Here is a 12470-nt window from a genome sequence, read left to right on the forward strand (position 1 = left end):
TTACCTTTCCATTTTAAACTACATATAGTTACTTTATGTCCAATGCATTGATCAACAGTTAAAATCCAGTTCAGTTAAAAAAGACAAGTTTGGGGTTATGTCATGGTCAAGTTTGTTCAAATGGCCTTTGTGTCATCCAGACCCGGGGGGGCCACTTACATTGACGAGTGGATACCATGCGCGACCAAAAAAACACGTAAAAAGGATGTCTTTTTCAAGATAGGGCATGTTACGTACGTAACGTAATAAGGGTGTCAAAAACACTAAAATAATGAAAGAAGGGTATGTATTTCGCTAGGAAAGCTACGTGTTTAGGGTCAAATTTGCGAGGGTATAAAAATCAAGACTAAAATGTTTTATAAAGGATGTACTTTTTGCTCCAAGAGTCAACACTACGTGTTTAGAGTATGATTTGCGCGAGTTGGGCTGTTGTAAACCCAATGATGTAGGTAAAGGTAAAACCGACGACCGTGACATACCGCTGTACTTGTTTAGGGGTTCAATTCAGGGAATACTTGCCAATAGTATCGTTTTGTTTCCAATACTTGTTAAGGGTAGGGTTTCACACGCCAATACTTGTTAAGGGGTGCAATTTCAGAATATGGAAAATACGTGTTTAGGGTGCTTTTTGAGATCTCATGGTCGCGCATGGTATCCACTCGTGAATGGAAGTGGCCCCCCCCCCCCCCCCCCCCCCCGGGCATCCAGACCAGTACAGTACCCATCTGTTTACAGGAAAACTGCCTTCCCCCAACCTAAATTCTTGTATCAACACACACACCCACACCCACACTGGTTCCATGATATTTGCTCTTTCGGGTTAGCAATTGCTCCGCTCTAAATTCCACACACTAATCGAATGACCACCTTCAACCCTACCCTAAACCTAACATAAAACCCTATTGTAACCCTAATCCTAACCCTACATCTTAGACGAAATTAAGCCTGAAGCAATAAGCCTGTTCACGGTTGTAAACTGCGCACGAGCAGAAAAAGGTCATTGGAGACAACCATGAAGGTGGCTTTCAAATTCACTGACATAGGCATTTGTGATTTGATGATTATTCATGTATTCCTTTCAAAATATTTATCACATCCAAGCTGAAGAGTAATAAATAGAGCCTTCATAATCACCGGTATTTGACAGTAGCCTAAACAGTAGTCAAATGTGCCAAAGGCAGACAATAAAACAGATTTCCAAACTTTATCCCCATGTACTATTCTAGTCATCTGGTCTATACAATGCCTTTTGTTCTTAGAATTTGAATACTCTACCGGTAAAGCCTATGCAATATCTACATTTGAAAATGATAGTGCTTATCCTAATGAAAAATCACAAAGGTCATTTGAGGAAAGTTGATCATGAGCTAACCGTGAACTGGCTTATTGTCGCAGGAGAAAATGTTATGTAATCCACACACACACACAAATGTTCCAAAGGGAAACTGTTGATGTACATGGTATGCAAACATTCTTTAATAGATTCTCTTCACATGGATCATTCATATTTACTCACAAAGTATTTCACATTTAAACATCAATCTGTTACAGATCATTTCCCTTTCAACTGCCCTTAGTACTTGAAAACATGCAAACATATATCAAAAGTCGATCGCAAAAGAGTGATTTTTAAATGGGAAAAATCGTAATTTTACACCAAGCATATCTATGAGATTGAATTGAGTAAGAAATTATGGTTTTCAGAATACTTTGATGTTACTAATTGTTTCGGTAAAGAAATCTCAAAATTATTGACAGGTCGAACCAAACTTGAAACCGCCCTTGAATCTGAAATCTTTCGCGATGATTCAACAACAGAAGGTATACTTGGGCAGGCTAAATGTGATAATCTAATATTATGTCTGCTAGTACACCGACTGACAAATTATGCATAAATCAACATGTAATATTTGTTCGGGGGGAAACATACTAATACAAAATTTAAACAAAATAATTATTTTGGGAAGAAAAAAAAAGGAAATTAAATGATTAACATAATCACTTTTATCTCAATGTTCCCCAATACACATGACATTGAAGATTTTGTACTGCCAGCTACCGTTCTATAAAAACAAAGCGAGCATGTAAATATAAAAGCAGTTTTCATCATGACGATAAAAGATATCTAGAGTACTAACTTGAAAAAGAGCGAAAATTACATTTAAAGAGGAATGTGAATATCATCTCAAATAACAAAGTGAGACTTCATTCTATAGCAAGATTTCAGTGATTGGCGTATCACTATTGTTCATCTTGATCTTAAGGACGGTGTTTCACGAAGAGCTAAGTAGGACTTAATGCCAAATGAACAAAGTAATACAACCTTATTGATAACTATACAGTATTGAGTATTGCATGTCCTCTGAGCATATTCTGACCAACGTGGCGATGCATTATATAACGAATGCAAGGAAGAATTCAAGTGCGATTGTTTTAGTCACCCTTATATCTTTATGAAACACACCCAGGCATTTATAATATTCATTATTTATTCATTCTTATCTTTTATTTATTTTATACTGCAGTATAAGCCTGTTCAGTTTTGAAAGCACTGCTTTACAAAAGCACCCTGCAGTCATATTAACATCATTTAACATGAAAATATCAGGGGGACAGATGATTATCCAGTATTTACTGCATTATAATGCTTTTAAAAATTACAAGGTCCTATTTTATTAGAAATTAATTTCATACATAATTTTCTCTTTACAGTTATTTGATAACAACATAAAGAACAAAAAGCTGCAGGTCCATATGAATACAAGATCTAAGGCCCTGTATCACAAAAACATAAGTCAATTGTACAATTAATCATAACTGTAAGTCTATGGTGATCCATGTACAAAAAGTTACAATTAATCGCAAACATTAATCGTAACTATTCATGACACCCGCCCCTGTACACACAAAGCGATACAGCTGAATACTATTTCATTATTTGATAAAACGGTTGATGAGCTACATTCTCTTCAACATTCTATTGCATTGACCTTGCTTGCAATAAGTAACAGAGAGGTAATCATAATTGGACGATACAAAATCACATAAAATTTGATATTTGATACATCAAATGTCACTCTTTTATTTCCATACCATTCTTGATATGTAAAAAAATTCCATGTATTTTTAGAATTTCTTGCAAATCAACCAGTCGGGTTTAAGTGTTCATGAAAATTCTAAATTTACATCTAGTATCTTAAAGGGCGAGTGAACTGTGTGTGGTCTCTCATTGACTGTGTGTTATAAATACATAGTCTTGAAATATACGTTTCCAGATCTCTACTATTTTACAACAGAATAAACTGACCTGTCATTGTATTTGTAAAGAGAAACTAAAATGTTTTGAGAGGAAGAGTAATTGTTTTGCTACTTGGTAGCATAATTATTGCAGTATAAATGTATTGAGTACTTAATTAGCATGTTATCATTCAAGTGGGTCTATATTACTAGACTGCACTAGCATTGTGGGTCAGGAAACTGGCCAGATATGAGAAGTTGAGAACTCGAGATGGCGCTATTGGTTCGTACATGCTTTAAATGTTACCACGACATATCTCCATATTTTATTATAGAAGACGGTAGACCCACAGACTATCCATTCATAAAAACATAACTTGTAATGAATCCATCCCATCGAATATGGATTTAAAAAAAATTAAAATGCTTCCAGCTACCAAAGAGTTCATTGCAAATATATGCCAAATCAAAACTTACAAAAAGTACAAATGAACCTTCAAAGCAAAATCTGCATTCAACCGCAAAGAATAATATAATGATATTGATAGACCCATACGGGTCATTGCTCCTAATCAGGGTGCTACATAAGCACTTGTCCGATTGCCCGCAGGAAGTAAAAGTTAGAGTCGGGCAAGTGTTTTGAAGTAAAGACCAAAACTACGTGCCTGAATTGGGCAAGCAAAATTCTCACAGTAGAATGACCAAAATTAGGGTCGATATGATATTGACCCTAATTTTGGTCATTGCAAGCAAGATAAAATCACTTTGGAAAAAGAAATGCAATAACAAGGTAGATTGGTCAGTCAAAAGAAAGAAGGTCAATGGTTTATAAAACCGCAAAACTTTCCTTTGAAGAGGTAAACAATTTTTTTTCAAGGATTTTTTCGGGCAAGTGAAATAGATTTTTGAGCAAGTATATTCCAACTATTTAAAAATCTACTTCTAAAAAGTTATGTAGCACCCTGCTCTTAATGCAAATTTATCGAGGGTGGTCGCAGTAGGAGACATCATCATCACAATACTAATGATGAACAGTGTTTGTATAGCTCTTGAGATTAACATCAAAGAGTTTCTATGCATGGAATTACCAAATATGTGGACTGTTATTGAATAAAGCCAAAGTTTACTCTCAAGTTTAAAATACATAATCATTTTTTTTCCCTACTGAACCCACAAAAGAGAATTTATTCATCGAGATATATACGACAATCATCATGAACAGTTGATATAAAATATTGCGAAAAATCAAGACTAGCTTTGCTGCGTTTGTACGCAAAGATTGGGAAGTAAAAGAGGGGTCAGAGGTCATATCGAGAAAAATAGACATACATCTCACCATGATTACATCATAGATGAGATTAAAACTCTGAGGGAAGGGGAAAGGAGAGAGAGAAGGGGAAGGGGGGGGGGGTTGTAGCCTGTCGCCTATTGGTCCCTGTAAAAGACCTTTGGTAGTTATAGAATTTAGTAGTCAACAGGTTAACCCATCACCTACTGAAACTGGTTGGTATCTTTATACAGTCTATGGGAATCACATAATTCAGTATTCAACAGGTTAACCCTCTACCTACTGAAACTGGTTGGTATCTTTATACAGTCTATGGGAATCACAGAATTCAGTATTCAACAGGTTAACCCTCTACCTACTGAAACTGGTTGGTCTCTGTATAATACAGTCTATGGGAATCACAGGATTCAGTAGTCGAAAGGTTAACCCATTGCCTACTGTAACCAGGTGTTCCCTGTACAAAGCCTATGAGAATCATATAATCTGTATGGATAGTACAGTCACAGGATTCAATAGCCAATGGCCCGTATTCTGAAGTCAGGTTTAATTCAAACTCTGGTTTAAAGTTGTGGTTTAACTATGGGAAGCCAGTTGTGGCATAATTCTGTAACAGTAGAGGATGAGTGCATCAGCTCATTTTAGTCTTAAATAATTCTTAATTGTCTGGGAAGGATGAATAAGATAGTTTTCTTCACCATAACAAAATTAGGAGGAAAGAGCACAGTGAACATTAGAAGCATTCAATGAAAACATAATTTTGACATATTTGGCTTCCCATAATTTTAACACAAAGTTAGACCATGGTCTAAGTTTAACCTAACTTCAGAATACGGGCCAATGGGTTTAAATATTGAATATTGGAATCATGAAATCCCGATAGAGAGTGGAGGGACGTAATTCTATAGAGAAGGGAGAAAGGGGAGGGGCTCTATAGGCGGGTGGGGTCATCAAGGGCAAGGCTGGGGGTGGGAGACGTTGAGATATAGCCTAGTCTAAAGGAGTAACCGGCTCCGGCTGGAAGACTACCATCTTGGGGTTGTAGCGTCTGAAGAAGAGGCTAGAGCCACGCTTGAGAAGTCCCTACAAGCAAATAAAAACAGAAAATAAGTCTTAGAAAGTGAATAAAAAAAAGTCACACATCATGATAATAAGGATTCTTGTTCCAGTGTAGAGGCTTCATGAACACCATGTACCGTAAGTAACGGTGTATTAACCGCACCTTTTTCTCGGCGGGATATAAGCAAAAGTCGGGGGTGCGGTTTATCCACGGTGACGGGTCTGAGCCGGCCCGCGTAACCCCTCCCGAACATGTAAGAAGTCTGCCAGTTCACAACACATCGAGTGGCCGGGCGTAGCCGTCCAGGGCAATGTCGTTTAGAGGGGTATGAGCCGCGGGTAATGGGAAGCGATTATTACGATCTTAATCAAATAGTGTCCATAACAAATGCACCCACCTTCATGACACTAATTTCGACTTTATTCTCGATTCAAAGCAGCGAAGTTCCCTGGCTAAGTTCAAAGAGACGCCAAGCATTCTCGGTAATAATTTGTCACAGCCGAGCAAGAGCCGAGAGCTAGCTTGCGTTGTATTGTGGTTTTAGTGCGACTTAAGCTGGCGCTATTAATTTTAACCCCTCAAAGTCCCGTTTCGCGCCAGCTTATTTTTTTCTTTCCTGTTTGCTTTTCATAAGATACCATGTACACTGTGCACCACGTATGAGAGAGACGGCATGAAGCCGTAAAACAACTGGGAAAAATGCCAATTTCTTTATTTCTTGAACCTCCTGTAATCCCGTATCCAAAATTCATGCTAAGCCATCGAATGCTAGACAAATTCTGAAAGTGATTGTGAGGTTGTGATGCAAGAAATGTGAAAGACACAGTTCACAATTTGATAAGATGTACTGGTAGTGGTACCGTATCGAAGTTTGCAATGTACATGTACAAGAACGGCAGTGCTGTGTGTGTGTACACTGTGACTGTGAGGTGAGTGTGTAAGTGGCCAATATTGTCGGGACCTTTCTTTCTTGCTAACATTTGTAGATGAATTGATCGAGAACAGCAGATTTCCGCATACCGGTAATCTCTCTGAAATCTTTAACTTAGTTTTTGTTTCTTCGTACCTCAAATATGCATGTAAATGTGAGAAGGATTTTTTTTTTTTTTTTTTTTTTAGTCCAAAGTTGGGGGTGCGGTCATTACACGGGTGCAGTTAATACACCGTTACTTACGGTACTCTTTTCATGACCAACATATGTGCACAAGAGAATACATTGTGTACTGGGAAGCTTCTACACTGATTCATTCTTCATGGAAACCTTAAGAAGTTAAGGATTCATGTTTAAAGTAAAGAAGGGTTTACATCCTTTGGATGTAAGTCGATTTTGGTTCATAACCTTTTTCAGCATGAACTTTCAATGTACACTTGATTTCACTTATAAAAATTATAGAGGCCGTAATGGCAATTTGCCCAAGAAATTTATAAAATAGCCCCCTGACAAGTTCTCAGTACATTGCTATTGGTTCCAATACAAAATCTAATTTCAACTAATAATACTATTAGCTATGTTGGTTGTATCTCAGAGTAAAATAAAAAGAATTACACATTATATTGCGAGGATATTTTTGCATGTGGTGTTGAAATAGAAATCTGCCCTTCCACCTAACAAATTCAAAATAACAAAACCAACACAAACGCTTTACAATAATGGTCAGACATAAAAAAGTCTAAGAGCTATGGTCTGGGGGCCCTCTTTCATCAAACATGTCATCAATGGAAAGTTACAAGCTGTTGTGATAAGCTCCTGAAATACAGTGAACTGATTGGCCAATAGCAAAAATTTGTCATTGATTTCTAGCACCTTCCATTGATAATGATGTCTAATGATACTCACCCTCTTTCTGAGGTCCCTCCAACAATCAACCCAGTTCACATAGACTGGTACGTAAGGTGCCGTGCCAGCTAACAATCTGATGAAAGAAACAAATATGTGTTCTTGTTAAATTCTGCTTTTATCATTTGCTGATAAACATTGTTCTTATCATGTGGAAAATTTACTCCTTTTTATTCAATTTTCATCATTTGCTGATAAACATTGTTCTTATTATGTGCAAAATCTATTTCTCTTTATTCCATTTTCATCATTTGCTGATAAACATTGTTCTTATTATGTGCAAAATTTATTTCTCTTTATTTCATTTTTCATCATTTCCTGCTAAACATTCTTCTTAGTATGTACAATATCATATACCATCACATGTATAAAACTAAAAAAAAATGTGAAATTTCATGTAATAAAATGTGTAAATGGTGTCCTCATCTATCTCATATGAATGTTCATCAAACAACAAAATTATGCAAATAAATTTGCTATCACACGAAATATGCAGATTTGAATACAAGATTATGACATCAGGAGGAGTTTATAACAATGCTTACATAATTTTGATTGTTATTGAACTAATGACCGACAACTCAGCCTCAGTTTGTAAATCTTGATAGCCAATCCCTGTTCAATCATGCAATTACAATCTGATGGGTGCACATCAAAAAAGTTCAGTATGTCTATATTCAATGTCATTTTTCAATTTTGAAGTACTATTATTCATTAAATATAAGGGTATCATTCTGATTACTTACCCACAATTATTGACAATGATGTTACTACTGATGAGGCTGAATGGATAGGTTATCATACTCGCTAGAAACTGAAAACAATACAAAGAATGTGAAGAAGTATGAAATGAATGTCACAAACCACATAATAACAATAACAATATTACTATTATTAATACTATTATTATCATTATTATTATTATTATAATGCCTTCGGATGTATGACATTCAGAAGGCAGCTATCTTGGGTACAACCAGACTGATAAGAAAGACTCTCGGACATTAGTAGTGTAAAGTTCCTAGTTGCACTTGAAGTTACTTGGTGCTTTTTGTTAGAGCAAAGTTATTCAAGAAAAATACGGACTTGATCCTGTTTAGAGGAATAATAATAATAATAACAATAATAATAAAAGCTGGATTTATATAGCGCTTTTTGCCTGGGAATACAAAGCACTTGCTATTATTACCCCAGCTTTAACTCAAGCTACCATCGACGGCGCTCAGTGCATGCAAAGGAATTAATCCTGCCAGGTACCCATTTACCTCACCAGGGTCAAATGCAACACATTGTAGACAAATTTGTTGCTGAAGGAAAGCACACCATGGTTAGGATTTGAACCCATGACCCTCTGTTTGGAAAGCGGGAGTCAGAACCATTAGACCTGGAGCCCGTTGCATAAAACTTTTTACCTGAGAAAACTCAGGTTGTTTTTACCTGAGTTTTTGCCCTGTGTTAAAGTCAATGGCAAAAATCAGACTAACCTTAGTTTTCAGTTTTTACCAGAGTTTTCTCAGGTAAAAAGTTTTATGCAACAGGCCCCTGAACGTGCCCACGGTAAAGGGTTAGGGGAGTGTTTCATGAAACCAATAGTCAATGAATTTCACTGACTTAAGTTGCTCTGAGCCAATCAGATGCAAGGATTTCTAGTAGTGTATAGCATCTGCTAGTGAATTCACTGACAAATCACATTCAAGTTTACCGATATACAATAATCGACCATTTTGGATAATCATGAAAAAAAAAAAAGAATACAAATTAAAACAAAGAATGAGCACAAACATAATCATGATGAGGCAATAATAGATATATTTGATAAAATAATTGATAAAATTTGATAAAATAATTGAATAACTCGGGCGATAACAAAAATGTCTAAAAAATACAAAAATAAGTTGAAAATTGCTCTTTAGAGAGACTTTTCTATAGAATTATTCTATGACAGTAAGGATGTATAATACTTACACCTGTAATGATGTTTGCATAGCTCCTGAGCTCGGATACATTTGTCATCTGGATGGGAAAAGTATATGTGAATGACTAATTTCAATACAACATGTAGAAGTAGAAGAGGAAGTTGGAAGCGAGAACAGTGATTAAAATGTTCCTCACAAAAACCAAAATTATACAGCTTTTCTTTTTTTCTTACTCAATTCCAACCATGTGATTAAAAAAAATTTTGCCAATTCGAGCTTATGAAACCGTAAAAATACTTTTCCTTTTACTTTGAGTTTATTGTTATAAAATGATAATGTCAAATGTTGCCAATTTTAATAGATGAAATCTGATAACAGCTTTTGCGTTCCTCGGACTTTATCCAACAAAACAATAAAATGTAGCAAGCTTGAGCTCAAGAAACCAAAATACAGCTTTTCTTTTACTTTGACTTAATTATATTAATATGACAAAATAAATGTTGCCAATTTGACATCATGAAACCCCGAAAATACAGCTTTTCTTTTACTTTGACTCAATTATATTAATATGACAAAATAAATGTTGCCAATTTGATATCATGAAACTATTAGAATACTTTTCCTTTTACTTTGTCTTCATTATATTAATATGACAAAATACATGTTGCCCATTTGACATCAGGAAACCATTTGAATACTTTTCCTTTTATTTTGTCTTTATCCCAACAAGATGATAAAATGTTGCCAATTTGAAAATAGAACATGGTTCCAATAACTGCAAGGACTTACATTATCATCTACGAATAGTCTACTGAAGGTGTAGTACATAGTCCTGGCAAGCCACAAGGTGAGGAGATCTAATATTAGTTTAGGAGCCAGTCCTCTACAAAAAAAAATAACACAATGAAATCACTATGTATCAATAGACATTTACAGTGAGTGTTAAAAAAAAATCTTAAAGGTCAAGTTCACACCAGGAAAATGTTGATTTGAATAAATAGAGAAAATCAAGCTAAGATAACGCTGAAAATTTTATCAAAATCGGATGTAAAATAATAAGTTATGACATTTTAAAGTTTCGTTTATTTTTCACAAAACGGTGATATGCACAACTCAGTGACATGCAAATTAGACAGACGATGATGTCCCTCACTCACTATTTCTTTTGTTTTTATTGTTTGAATTATACCATATTTCATTTCTTACAGATTTGACAATAACGACAAACTTGACTAAACCATATAGTATTAAACAAAGCTGATTCCACATGTTCGGGAGGAAATAATCACTATTTCACTTGACAATGAGGAGAAAATTAGAATATTTCATATTTCATGTAATAAAATACAAAAGAAATAGTAAATGGATGACGTCATCAGTCTCCTCATTTGCATACTGACCGGGATGTGCATATAACTGTTTGCTGAAATAATGCAAAACTTTAAAATGTCATAACTTTCTTATTTTATAACCAATTTTGGTGAATTTTTCAGTGTTTTGCTTGTTGGATTTTTCTCTTTTTATTCAAATTAGCTTTTAGTTGGGGTGGACTTGTCCTTTAAAAAGGAAAGTTCACCCCGACATAAAGTTGGTATTAACAGAGGCTTACAGGGGAAGTTCAAAATAGCAGAAAAAAATAATAAAAAATATTGGTGAAGGTTTGACGAAAAATCCATTTAAGTTTAAGAAAGTTATTAGAATTTCAAGTTTTTGATTTGTGACATCATAAACGAGCAGCTGCCCCATATGTTATGTAATTTAAAATGCATAAATTAATTTTTTTTACGGTTTGTGATGACTTATTTTTTATTTTCTTTTTTAGAAGTGGGTGTGAAATGATTTGTGAATTGATATACTGAAGGTAAAATGAAAACCATTTTCAATTTTCTGAGAAAATGACATTTCATTGATTTTTTTACCATACGATATGTAGGAACGCTGCTCGCATATATGGCGTCACAAATAAAATAATCAAAATTCTAATAACTTTTTTATTCTTTAATTCTTTTTTTATTCTTTGATAGGTTTTCCTCAAACCTTCACCAATATTTTAAATTATTTTTTCTACTTTTTTACAATAAACATTTTGTCAGGGTGAACTTCCCCTATAAGAAATCCAAAAGATATCTTTTCTTGTCAGGGTGTTCTTTCTTTTAACACCATCATAATGAATCATATCTCATTTTTAGATAAAAAAGGATCACCAGTGATGCGTAAAGTAGGGTGTAACTAACAAACAGCTTCATGAAACCAGCCCCAGGGGGTGTTTCACAAATCGTTAGATATGACTTTTAATAGTGTTGCAAGAAAATATCTGCAACCGATTGCAAATTTCAGTTGTAAATTTGTGAGTGATGGATCAATTCAAACTAAAGCAAATCAATTTATACTTGTTGATGCAGGAAGACCATCGATCAATCGCAAATTTGTAATCCAATTAATGACTTTCAATTGATTTGTGGACCCCAGGGGCCCGTTGCAGAAAGAGTTGCAATCAATTGCAACTCTAAAAATCATGCGTAACTTGATTTTCTACCAATCAACAACGCGCATTTCGGACTTGCGATTGATTTCTTGACTTGCATTTAAACGCAACTCTTTCTGCAACAGACCCCTGAAATTGACTTGTGATCAATTGCAAGTTTCTTGCAAAGCCCTATTAGAGTTGCAATTACGTTTCAGTTGCACATGGTATCACGCATTGGTCAAATCACACTCAAAGGACGCACACTACTGCATAGTCATCAATAACATTGTCCATGAGATATCATGTGCACTTCAGCATTTAAGCATGATTCAAAGTCACAATCATTTCTTTGTGAAACCACCCCTGGTCAGATAAAGCACATTACAAGTGAAGTGAAATAGGCCAACTTACACAAAGAATCCTCTGATTCCTGAATCATTGTAGATTTCAGAGTAAGGGGATATCCAACCACTGTATGAGAGAGAAACACAAAAATCTTTTTAACATAAACACTGGTTGTGCAGGAGTGTGAGTGATCACAAATAAAGAGCTGAAAAAAATGAGGAGTGTTAAAAAAGCTGACATAAAAAAGCTCCTATACTTCGTACAGTTGAAAGATAACATTAAAGGCAAATTATAGATGAAATCAGCTAAAAAGCCATTCTCTC

The 12470-nt window shown here is 35.1% G+C and overlaps 1 protein-coding gene across 1 annotated transcript; it reads right to left on the bottom strand.

Annotated features, from left to right (window-relative positions):
- Nucleotides 1–1454: 1454 nt before the first annotated feature.
- Nucleotides 1455–12272, bottom strand: LOC135157798 (mitochondrial carrier homolog 2-like). The gene is made up of 6 exons (XM_064114722.1): nt 12214–12272; nt 10125–10218; nt 9385–9432; nt 8166–8233; nt 7420–7495; nt 1455–5605 (listed from the first exon to the last, which is right to left on the bottom strand). Exons 2-6 carry the CDS (start codon nt 10161–10163, stop codon nt 5513–5515), a joined length of 324 nt encoding a protein of 107 aa, XP_063970792.1. The 5' UTR covers nt 10164–10218; nt 12214–12272; the 3' UTR covers nt 1455–5512.
- Between the last annotated feature and the right edge of the window lie 198 nt (nt 12273–12470).

The sequence above is a fragment of the Lytechinus pictus genome, unplaced genomic scaffold (assembly GCF_037042905.1).
Source record: "Lytechinus pictus isolate F3 Inbred unplaced genomic scaffold, Lp3.0 scaffold_20, whole genome shotgun sequence".
NCBI lineage: Eukaryota > Metazoa > Echinodermata > Echinoidea > Temnopleuroida > Toxopneustidae > Lytechinus > Lytechinus pictus.